General features: G+C 35.3%; 1 protein-coding gene across 1 annotated transcript in view; it reads right to left on the minus strand.

The window, feature by feature from the left end:
* Positions 1 to 1,477: 1,477 nt before the first annotated feature.
* Positions 1,478 to 13,034, minus strand: part of LOC149789256 (rabenosyn-5-like) — a 37,868-nt gene continuing 26,311 nt past the window's right edge. The window contains exons 7-9 of the mRNA XM_089975428.1: positions 11,530 to 11,600; positions 10,652 to 10,738; positions 1,478 to 7,944 (exon numbers count right to left, since the gene is read on the minus strand). Of these exons, the coding sequence (XP_089831554.1) occupies positions 7,410 to 7,944; positions 10,652 to 10,738; positions 11,530 to 11,600 (693 nt within the window). The 3' untranslated portion in view covers positions 1,478 to 7,409. The remainder of the gene's footprint in view (positions 7,945 to 10,651; positions 10,739 to 11,529; positions 11,601 to 13,034) is intronic.

A 13,034-nucleotide genomic window follows, 5' to 3' on the forward strand; every position in this document is an offset into this window, starting at 1 on the left:
ACTAATAAACCACCCAGTTCACTTTCAAACATGCAGTAATTACCCCGCAAACAATGCACTCAAACATCCAGTAACTACCTCACCCAGTTCACTTGTATGGCTTCTAATTAATCCACACAATTCACTATCAAATATCCAATAATTATTTCCATCAAATACCCTCTCATAATCTAGTAATTATGGCATAGAATAGATTCTCAACGGTCCAGTATATACCCCACCAATTCACTCTCAAACATACAGTAATAACTCCACTCAGTCCAAACTTCTGGGGAAAAAAGCAACTAATTCACACAAACTTTTAAGTAACCACCTCACCCAATTAACTATCAAACATCCAGTAATTATCCAACCCAATTAATTCTCATTTTTTTCAAGACATGCATATCATGTGTGACATGCAGTGCTCTTGTTTATATCATGTGCAACATGCAGTGCTCTTGATTATATCATGTGACATGCAGTGCTCTTATCATGTGCGACATGCAGTGCTCTTCTTATCATGTGCAACATGCAGTGCTCTTGATTATATCATGTGACATGCAGTGCTCTTATCATGTGTGACATGCAGTGCTCTTCTTATCATGTGCGACATGCAGTGCTCTTTATGTGCAACATGCAGTGCTCATATATATCATGTGCAACATGCAGTGCTCTTGTTAATATCATGTGCAACATGCAGTGCTCTTGTTTATATCATGTGACATGCAGTGCTCTTGTCTGTATCATGTGTCATGCAGTGCTTTTGTGTATGTGACATGCACTGCTCATTTATATCATGTGCAACATGCAGTGCTGTTGTTGATATGTGCAACATGCAGTGCTCTTGTTGATATCATGTGCAACATGCAGTGCTCTAGTTTATATGTGACATGCATTGCTCTTGTTTATATCATGTGACATGCAGTGCTTCTGTTTATATCATGTGACATGCAGTGCTTGTTTATGTGACATGCAGTGCTCATGTTTATATCATGTGCGACATGCAGTGCTCTTGTTTATATCATGTGCAACATAGTGCTCTTGTTTATATCATGTGTGACATGCAGTGCTCTTGTTTATATCATGTGACCTGCAGTGCTCCTGTTTATATCATGTGACATGCAGTGCCCTTGTTTATATCATGTTCAACATGCAGTGCTCTTGTTTATATCATGTGACATGCAGTGCTTTTGTTGATATCATGTGACATGCAGTGCTTTTGTTTATATCATATGCAACATGCAGTGCTCTTGTTGATATCATGTGCAACATGCAGTGCTCTTGTTGATATCATGTGTGACATGCAGTGCTCTTGTTTATATCATGTGCGACATGCAGTACCCTCGTTTATATCTTGTGCAACATGCAGTGCTCTTTATATCATGTGCAACATGCAGTGCTCTTGTTTATAAGTTGGAAAACTCCATGAGTTCTTCTGTTGGTTGGATAGAAAAACTAGAATATACTTTCTAAATAATAACAAGGTCCCCAAAAATGTCAGACTAAAACAAATTTATTGCACTTTGTTCATCACAACTGTTACATATAACTGTTTATTCATCACAACTAGTATATACGACTGTTTATTCATCACAATTATTGCATATAACTGCTCCATTAATTATAATTAATGTATATAAATCTTTTACATTCTGAATTTTTGTAGGAATTCTAATGTATATAAAAATGATCCCTCATCTGTTCTTAAGAAGTTTAACAAGTTCTTCAGATTCGGACCTGCAGTGTAAGTCACCAACAAGAATTTTAAAAAAACAATAACATAATAATGCAAAAAGGAAACTTAACCTGACCACCTGCATCTAAAATTATACTGTCTCTTGTGAAACACCAACACTTACATTTTTTATTTGTTTAAATGTGCAAAATACTAAAACACATGACAGATCCCATTAAAAAAATACAATTAACGTGTCAAGTGAAAAAGATTCAAAGTGAAACCTTGTGAAGATCCTCAATCAGATGGGGAAAAGTTGTCAGGATTGAGAGGTGGTCTTGTTTCAGAGAATAAATTTAGTGAATGGGACTTAAATGTCACTATATGGGAATAATCTTTATTTTCAGGTGATGGGAGGGGGGTGGTTTGCAATGGAAGGTAATACTTGTTGTTTTTGTTGGGTTTAATGCAATTTTTCAGCACAAGATAGGCTATACATGGTGACCAGTATTAATGGTGGAGGAAGAACCCTGGAAAGAACCAATGAACCGCGAGAAGCTTCTGGCAAGCTTTCTCACCCACATAGGCTGAACCCGCTACTCAAACCCATGCAGACAGAGGTGAGATGGCAGTGATCCGTAACAGTGAGCACTTTAGACCACTCAGCCACATGGGGCCCCGGAAGGTAATACTTTAATTCTGAATGGCTTGCCATCACCTTTATCACTGATGGTATTGTACACCAGTACTGCCCGATTTGTGTAAAATGCATTCCCATCAACAAACAACCCAAGGACAGCATGCATGTATCTATAGGTTTGAAAGGCATGTCAGCACAATATTGGCTATACGGTGTCATTGCTTAATGCACCTGCAAATCGTTTTTTTTTATATATCATTTTATTCTATTGAAAGTCTGGAGCAGCATAGATCCTGACATGATGACATATGATGGCATATCTGGATTTACACTGTTTGCAGTAAAGGGCTAGTACAGCAGCACAGTAAATGGTTTACATCAACTGTTTAAATTTCCTAAGATAAAAGATCAGTCAGGTGCATCATGGAAACTGCACAACTCTGCCTTTCATTGTAATTATGGCACATGTCGGTAGCTGAAAAGGCGTTTTGAACAAGTGCCCTCTAGTAGATGATGGAGTAACTTCCCATAGGCATCTGAATCAACTGACCAGAGACCCACCCATCACACTGGGTATTCAATATGACTTCAGTGAAGTCCAAAAGCTTAAACTTGGAAGAAAAATGTGCGCAAATTTTTGTCTCACAGAAATAACAAAGGTGGTCTGAATGACAAACTTGTGCAAGAGGATGGGTGGACATAAGAAGACAATGGGTCATCCCCTAAGTTTTTCTGGTCGAGAACCAGTGGTGCTAAAAATGGGGAGATAACTCTAAGCATACTTATTTGACAAAGGAACATGAACTCTTGTCGATATAATGCATGCTAAGTTTCATGAAAATAACTCGACCAGTGCAGGAGATATTAACCAGGGAAAAGTTTCATAAATGGGAACTTTATAATAAAAAATGGCATAACTCTTAAAATGCTGATGAGACGCTCGATTTCTTACTGAACAATTATGTTTCATCTTGAAATTGTCTCAAGGGTTCAGGGGATATTAAGTAAAGAAGACCCAGGCCTTTGTGTTGAGCCCACAGACAAAGCACTGCTTTAAAACATGGTTGAGTGAACATGATGCAAAATGAATTATATATGCTTCAAAATTATTCGTCAAAGTGAAGAAGTCAACCAATATATGCATACAAGAAAACCTGAATCAAAACCTCTGTCAGTGCAGATCATCTGTGTCTATCACTTTGACCCTAAGGTCAATAGGTAAACATGCTTGGCACAGAGTTTGCATTTAGTTCTTGACACAAGAACATTGCTCTTCTCACCCAAATGTGAAGAACACTGTTCATGACTTGTTCTCTGTATTAGAGCTCACATCCTCTCAAAAGCAGAAGTAACAACAACAAATATGGTGGATCATGCCAAGGGTAATGTGCCATATTTGCTGTTTTGAGATAACTCTAGTTACCAGGACACACACACCCAGGAAAATCCATGAATATGTACTTAGAATTTGAGCAAAAGTCCAAAACTGGACACCCAATGCTGTCCGAAATTAACTGCTTAGCTTCATAATGGTCCACTGCAACTATGAATGAAATTCACCAATACAGGAAATATAAGCTAATGAATAAAATGTAACAAAATCCTTATCGCAAATCTTATTAAACAATAACCTTGGATGCAAAGTCAATGGGCAAGTATGCATGTCACAGCATCATCTATCTTAGTGACATAATGATTCATCACATTATGAAGAAAATCCATAAAGAGGTTTAGAAAATATAAAGCAATGAAACTTTAACCAAAAGCTTGATGTAAATTTTCTGCGACTGTAACCATGACCTCAATGTATAAAATTCAAGCTAGCATGATGCAGAGTAAATTGTCTAAGCTTCATAATGGTTAATGCCAAGTTGGGGTTCAAGAAATAAATAAAAACCAAAACCTTAATTATTGATGATTATTTCAACACAAGTGGGATGACAGACAAACAAGCTGCTTCCAGTATACCACACGAATTTGGTTTGTGAGGGTATAGTTAACTAACCCTTAAACTAGTTACTTAGGAATGATGACACACTGATCCCAAGGCATTTCCTTTACAATAAAGCTATTTTTCCTTTGACAATACAAAATAATTATATGGCATTCTGTATTAAAACATTTTTGTTCATACTGTGGAAAAATGTAAACTGACTTTAAAAGGAGACTAGAAAATCTGCCTGAACACTTAGCTGAGCTGAGCAAACTGCTTGTGCAGGTGATTTTTAAATACATGTCTCCAGGTGTTACTAACCTCTATCTGCATATTCTTCATGGAAGATTTCTGTTACAAATTTGTACAATTAAGCCACATATTTACAATAATGTAATCTTAACAGTAATAATAAGTTTATAAGAATCACAAGTAAAAGATAGTATAAAAAATGTGAACATGTAATTGAACTTCAGTCCTGAGCAACTCTGACCTCAGTGTAAAGCATTTTGGCTATTCAATGAATGGACATAAATAGGCATACTCTAAATGCTTGAAGCGTAAGAAAGCTGACATTTCAACCAAATCGTGGTGAGTTTATAGTAAGAAAAGATGTACAACTCGTTAAAAAAAAGTAATGCAAATAATAGTGACTGTCATGATGATGACTGCGTGTTCTGTGTTTGATAACAAGAGTATTTACATTCACAAATTTCTACCATATAATGAATCCAGCTGCTAATCAAAATAAACAACTTGCACAAATTTCTGGGAAGAGTTGGATGGTTGATAAGGATTTAATGCCATTTTTCAACACATGGTAGGCTATACATGGTGGCCAGTATATTTGGAGGAAGAAGAGGCTGAGACAAACCTCACCAGTAACCATCAACCCACAGGAAGCTACTGGCAAGCGTTCTCTCATGCCCACATTGTTTGGACTTGAACCCTTGCAGACAGGTGAGATGTCAGTGATCTACTAAAGGTGACCATCGCTGACCACTTGCCCTCCCCCCCCATGGTAAGACTATGTGGTCACAAGATTCTATCACTATATTAGGCTCCAAGTTTAAAGGGGTAATAATTCTAAAAGAAATCACAGAGTGCACATGTTTAAATGATAACCATCACATTTCCCAAGATTCACAGTGATTAATTAAAATCTGTGAGATTAGTTGCATTTACAAAATTCTGTCATATTCTTACAGCCAGGTCCAATTTAGACGGGGCAATAACTCTAACAAAAACACAGGATTACAATTATTTGTTGATATGTAAAGATGATGAACATATGCTTAACAGCAAGCTATAAACGACTGATATTAGTTGTGTTCACAAGATTGTCAGACACAGTAAATGAATGCAGTATTCAGCAATAATTCTAACATAAACTGCTGGGGCAAGAGGATTTGTTGATATGCACACTTGCAAATTAAGACACTGACCAAGTTTAATGGCAGTTTAATCAAAACTAAAAGACTAGTTACACAAACAAGACTGTGTACTGGACATAAAGATTCCAACAGAAGCCTAATAAAACATCCCAGGATTTACAAATTGACTTTCCCAATGCTTAGGACAAATTCATGTTTGCAAGGCACCTGCACACAGACAACTCTAAGATGTTAAGAGGGGGGAGAGTCGGTGTTCAGTTCATAATACTCTATGCTCTGCAAGTTTTTTACTCTGTGATCTAACACAGAACATACATCATCAATTATATTTAGTTGTTACTATTCACCACATTTTTCGATTTCGTATCTGGTTGTACTCAGTGTCAAGGCAAGTTTTGTATTTTCTTGCACAGACATGATAATGTGAATATTTACTACCGGGTACTTTTGACAAAAAGAGAATAAATATTTATATTTTAACAGTTACATGGTTATGATAATATCTGCACATGTACAGAATTCACCAACTTTCAAGTCCAAACCAAGCCAAGGCAGTTTGTGAGCTATGAAATCTACTAAGGTTGCCGACTTCTATAATTCAGCTTGTCAAAAATTATTTTGATGGAAGTCACCAATTTCAAGGTGACTTCATGATAACAGTATAATAATATACCTTAGATTTCTTTGACAGGTCCGTTAGGAAATGAAAAGCAATTATCTCTACTGATTAGATATACTGATTTCTTTCAATGTGGATCAATGTATCAAATGTTTAGCACCCAGTGCTTATCATCAATTGCTTTTGTGTCAAAATTACAGGAGAATGATACATACTTACTAGCTGGAAAATAATTTATATGGATAAAGAAATTAGTCCTCAAAACATCTTCAAAAGCCTGCTTGGCAAAGATTATTTTGATGCATGTTGCTGATTTTTCACGGTGACTAGATGATAAAGACTATGTAAATGAATAAAATGAGTGCTCTCCATTTATTCAACTGTGAGCTATGAATAATTCATTACATAAAGTTGTTTTCGTAATTATTCATTAAGTTTAAGAGACATACAATTTAGAAAAATCCAAAAGCTGATTAAAGCAAATACAGGATATCAAATCCATTTTTTTCAAATGGACTGACAATTATGTAAATGACCATATCAGATACCATGAGTGAGACAAGTTCACTTGGATTGGGTTGCATCTATGCATGAATATGGGAAGGAGAATACTCAAATTTTTATGGCAGCAGTTTACAGCAACTCTACTGGGAAAAGCATTATCCAATCTTCAAGAAAGTGAACTTGTGTGCTTCAAGTTGTAATATTATGCTGTCATAGTTTGATTTTAGAGCAAGTTCAAATTTCCCAAGGGCAAACAGAATTTTATTTAGTTTTTAAAGACCTCATTTCGGCAGTAAAACTGACTTCTGTTTGTGTTCAATTTTCTAAACTTTAAGTAATCTATCTTTGATATACAGTAAAAACTGTCTTGAGAGACCACTGCTATCAGACCACCTTTCTTGAGAGACCAGGTTCTCAATAAACAGTGGTTGATTATATAGTTATGACCTGTAAAAAGAGGCACATGTCTTGAGAGACCATATATTTTTGCAGACATGTGGTTTTTCAAGATGGTTTTTACTGTTTTTGTATTGTTAAACTAGTTGACACCAACATGTCGAATAGTTGACCAAGAAACACAAGGATTCAGTGTACTGTTTCGATTAAACTGAGAACCGGCACACTTTAGCAATTATCTAAATATGAACATAGGCTAGCCTTCATCAAGACCATGTCTGTCTTTGTTGCCTAGCATATTCTCGTTGTAAATCTCTCAGATTTTCCTCCAGCATTGTGACTTCATCCCACTTGTTGGCCTGTCTGGCCTGTTTGATATAGCTCCGTATAATTTCCATCTGTTGAAGCATTGGGTCCTCACTTGTCACTCTGACAGAATTCTCCGCAGGTTTCCAACCTCGATGAACCTGTGAATTAGTTCTCTCTGTCTGCTCGTCAGAACTGTTTTGCCGCAATCCTTTATCCTGCAGTAAATCCCCGTTTTCAACCTTTTCACGTTCTCTTTTCTCCTTTTCCTGAGCTTCAATAGTTGCCGCCCTCTCCATCGCAATACGTTTCTGAATTTCTGCTTTTCTGGCATCTTGGAGTTTCTGATACTGTTGTTCTGATGGCAATGACTGGAGGCCAATCATGTTGTCCTGCATAAAACCTGTAGCAAATGTTCGGATTGACTTCTGTATGGCCATCTGTTTGATAGTTGGAGGTTCTTCTGCATTCACTCCTAATCCAACAATCTTCTTGCTGAAAAATAACAGAGATATACAGAGATATTTGTTCTGACAAATACTTATTTTGCATTTCTCCAGGCACTGATGACCTTCAGTGATGTTAGTACTATTACACACAGAAAAGTGCTACAAAGAATAAAATGAATCTAGCATTTTATCTTTTATTTTCAAGTACTATTAGTTTTAATGATCATGATTAACAGTGGTTACATAAATTATATTACATTATGTTTCTTCAGGAAATGATTTCTGCTATCTCTCAAATCTATCACTCGTGGAACAAAGACAAATTCTGTCTTTACCGTTGGTATATACCATACAAAGAGAAGAAACTCTCAACCATTCCCTCATCTTACCATTATCTAACTGATTGTTTAACAGTTTAAGCTTTGCAAATATATCAATGACAATGCCCACATTGTGGGAGTGTTTAATAGTATAATTTGCCTTTTCTGTCAAATAAATTCCTTAATTATGTTAACATTAAGAGAATTGGAAAGAGAAGGTAATGCATGAAAAAATAACCATAACCACCTGCATCCTTCAAGAGAAAAATGGCTGAATTCTATCAACGAATGATAAACCACCCTCCTAATGTGAAGACAGCACAACCAATAGTCATGTCACACAATGCAACAACACATGCATGACAAAAAGAGAGTGACTTTTTCTTATTGTGCAAAAACATAAGTCAAATCCTGCAAAAGCACTGAATATACACATATCAGGAGGTTGTACCAAGTTTAAAATGGGTCTGGCGGCTGACTGGACTGGAGCCACTGAACTAGTCTGGTTAAATTCTGCTATCTGCAATGCTAGGTCTTGGAGATAAAAACTAGAAAAAATGGCATGTGCATGCCAGTTGATCGCTTCTATTATACACCTCTCCCTTGATAACTCACTCACATCGGGGTCCAAAAACACTGACTGCACTATATGTGAGGTGCGAGTTATTGAGGGACCTATAAAAATAGCCAAAACCAATAAAGGGATTGACGTAAAGGCAAAAGGGGTGGGTGGGTTGGCAGGTTATAGTGTTGAATACTCAATTTATAATCGTGCTCAGATTTTAAATGTGAATAAATATCTCTTCATAGCAGTATACTTTATTTTTTCCTCATAGAGCAGCATTAATTTCAGGGTAAATTACAGTAAATTGAGGAGATCATTAAAAACATTATTCCACATGGATTCCGTTCACTTAACACATGTACCACCTCACACATTGTGTACTGTGTCACTAATTTGTGTGTTGAATTGGATACATTCTACTTTTATTGTTTGATCCAAATTAGACGGGGGGTTTTTTAATACAAAAGATCGACACTCTTTTCGAGAAACATTGTTCATCAAACGAACGAACGATAAATTTGATTGTGGTAGAAGTAAAATGAAAAAAATCACAAGGGTTAATTATTACCAACATGAATTTAATGGGTCTACAAATTTAAAACAATGTAAATCTTAACATGATAATACTTGCCGTTTGTAACACACAAGACAAATATAACTTCACATTTTGAAAAAAATCAGTTGTTTTTTTTTACTCCTTGATTTCTCTGCTGCGGAGCAAAATCCTGCAGATTTCTCAACTGTATGATCTTTTCATAGTCAACATTTTGGGTCTCCAGCCACGGTGTAAAAACGTTAAACCATTTTCGATTGGTCAAATAAAATGAATTTTGATAACAGTAGTGACCATAAGAACTTATGCTCAGATTTGCATACCTTTGAATTTTTTCGTTGTACCTCCCTTGCTTGATTTGATACAAAAGACATATTCAAAGTGATAAAACAACACAGGTCTCTTTTAATTGATTTTTTAATGCAAGAAACACTTCCCCAATTTGTTGATCAAAACAAAGCCGGCATGTAATTAGGTTCTCACAGAAGTACTCACGGGTTTCGATGAGACAGTCGATTGACTCTTTTCATGTTTTCACAGAACAAAATATGTTGCGATTATAATGTTTACAGTGAAACAGAATTAAAGGATTAGAACATGACTTTCACACAGCAAGACATTTAATTGGTGTTTATTTCAGTCTCGGTTGTCAGCTGTCAGCATTTACCAAAAATTTTCATTGATCGTTATTTCACCAGACTGTTTATTTACAGTGTATTGACAACTATTTATCATTAAAAACACTTACATAATATATGATATATCTTATTAAGAACTTGCAAATTTCACGATATGGATTCTATCTTTATGGGCATTATTCACCATTTTCTATGATAAAACAAGCGATGGATCAAGGTTTACTTTACTAATTCTTATCGTAATTTTTTCACATTCAGCATATTTTACAGATATTTAAAATATATTTTCTTTGGAAAATAATTGGGAGCCAGGCCAGACACCATATTATAAGTGGGATCACGAGTTATCCGGGTGCGGAAATTGCAAAAATTCAAGCCATTTCAAGTTCATCATTCATAGTAAATGAAACGTTGATGCATGAGTACTTCCATAACCCTAATTTAATAACCAGTGCAATAATATGAATATTTTATCCAATAATGGCTCACACTGACTAAAAATTTTGCTCCAGGCTGTCACAACCTGTATTAATTACACAAAAACACACTCAACATCAAAATAAAAAAAATGAGAAAAAAATATACATGTATGTGTAGAATGAGGTGGCCTCTAACCAGGTTTCAACAATCCTGTGTGTGGTTCAATTCGAGGTGGGGGAATCTAACAAGATAAATACCTCAACTGATCTATCACTTCATATAGTCTGACAAGCTTTGCTCTGATGATCTGTGCTTCCTGCAAGCTGTATGTCGACTCTCCAGCGCTAAACAGAGAAAATTCCAATATGTAGCCATGTATAATGCACATTCAATAGCAAGCAATGAAGGCCATGACCTGTCTCTGCATAATGTGCTGACCAGTCTGGGTCTTTGCTGTTTGCCAATAAATATGACTTCAAGCTAACAACATACACCTGACCTGTCAGTGCATTGTGAAATGGCAGACTGGGGAAAAATATGTTTGTTGTTGGGTGCATATTACACACTACTAATATGGAACAGCTGTCAAACTACATCTTCATGGTATAGTATTTACAAAACACACTGAGAAAAAAATAAGGTGCAATGAACTGTTCAAGTATAAAAAGCTGAACAAATGTTTAAATAAATCTCTGTACCTGAGTATATTGGATTTATTATAATTCTCACATCAGCTTTGATGATCACAAATTAAGTGAAAGAAAATGTCTGTTTTGATGCACTTTTAAGCGAAGTTAGGAATTATAGGAATTATGTCAACATCATGGGTCTTAACCTAAAAGGTTAATAAAAAGGTTATCTTGGCTATTGTGCTACTGTTAATCTTAGACAACACCCTGATGAAGAAATATCTTGAGCAAAAATATAATTACAATGTAAATGAATGAAAATATAAACCCTCAACTCGAATAATATGTCACAGTCATAATCTGAATCAACAGAAAACTTCATCTGAAACACAGTAAGGCTTTTCTTTCTTAATTTATGTAAAACTATTTTTTAACTATCTCTTACAAAGAAGAAGAGAAAGTGATCAGATTTAACACACATCATAATTATTAATTTCAAATCTTACCTCAGTGACTCGGACATTGGAAGATATGTCTCTAATAGTCGTTCACACTCATCAGTACATTCTTTCATTTTCTGAAATAAACCAATAGTAAGCTACTGTTTTGAAAAATACCTTATGGCTGTGTGTAGTCTGCTGTCCAATGCTAAAAAATACCAATTTGCTGTGTGTATAGTCTACTGTCAGATGCTAAAAATACCTTATGGCTGTGTGTACAGTCAACTGTCAGATGCTAAAAAAATACCTTATGGCTGTGTACAGTCTTCTGTCAGATGCTAAAAAATACCTTATGGCTGTGTACTGTCTGATGCTAAAAAAATACCTATGGCTGTGTATACAGTTTACTGTCAGATGCTAAAAAGTACCTTATGGCTACGTGTACAGTCTACTGTCAGATGCTAAAAAAATACCTATGGCTGTGTATACAGTTTACTGTCAGATGCTAAAAAGTACCTTATGGCTATGTGTACAGTCTACTGTCAGATGCTAGCATTTTTTGAAAGACTTTAATTCCTCATAAGTATTATTCATTATATATTATCATCTGCTACTGTGAAAATAAAGACAGTTTTAACAAAAAATAGGTATCTGCCAATTATTAATTTCTTCTGTATATTACATTCCAGGCAAACCAAAATGGGACAGTAGTCAGCAACATAAAAAAAAATTAACTTTTTCATCATTGGAAGAACATAAAACTTTAACTGATTGGTATAAACTTGTGTATTCTGATTTCTAACCTGTAAAAATTGTCTTGCTGGATGGAGAAATAATGTTTAAAAATATAAGTTTTATCACCCCACTGTTACATGTGACACATCTGTCTGACTGGTTATATAATGACTTGCCCTGTCATGATACTTTCTGTAAATTAAATAGTAAAATGTGCATTGTGGAGTCATTTAATATTGTGTTTGAATAGAGAAAACTGAAACACTTTTACATATTCAACATTTGACAAATTTACAAAATACAGACAAACTGTTCATGTCCATCTGCTTTCAATGTTACATGACTAAAATATTTGTTTCTAGTTTTACCAAAACCCTTATCAGCATCACATGACATCCAGTTTGCATATGGAACACTTGCTATCCCGTTGTCAAAAACCATCCTGTAACTGATCAGATAATTGCTGAGGATATCCATAAGGATGTTACATGACTGTTACGTCAACAGGTAATTTACTTCATAATTGACAAAATAAGAGAATTCTTTAGACAGGTAGCCAATAGATTTAACAGAAATTGTTTATCTTTAATTACAAATATATTATGACAACCATTAAAATGAAAGAAGTCAATGCGGAAACACTAGTATTTTCTCAAACTGACTGACCTCGAAACCAGCCTCACACAATATTTAATATATAGGACAGCCACTTACTAACAGACCCAGTAAACTTAAATAACTTTACCTACATGAAATCTATAGAAAGATCATTGATTTTCTCAAAAAATGAGCTAATGTTCTTTGTGCTTTTAATCCACTGACAGATGTGACAAAAA

The sequence above is a fragment of the Sinohyriopsis cumingii genome, chromosome 11 (genome assembly GCF_028554795.1).
Source record: "Sinohyriopsis cumingii isolate HCF-2022 chromosome 11, ASM2855479v2, whole genome shotgun sequence".
Taxonomy (NCBI): domain Eukaryota; kingdom Metazoa; phylum Mollusca; class Bivalvia; order Unionida; family Unionidae; genus Sinohyriopsis; species Sinohyriopsis cumingii.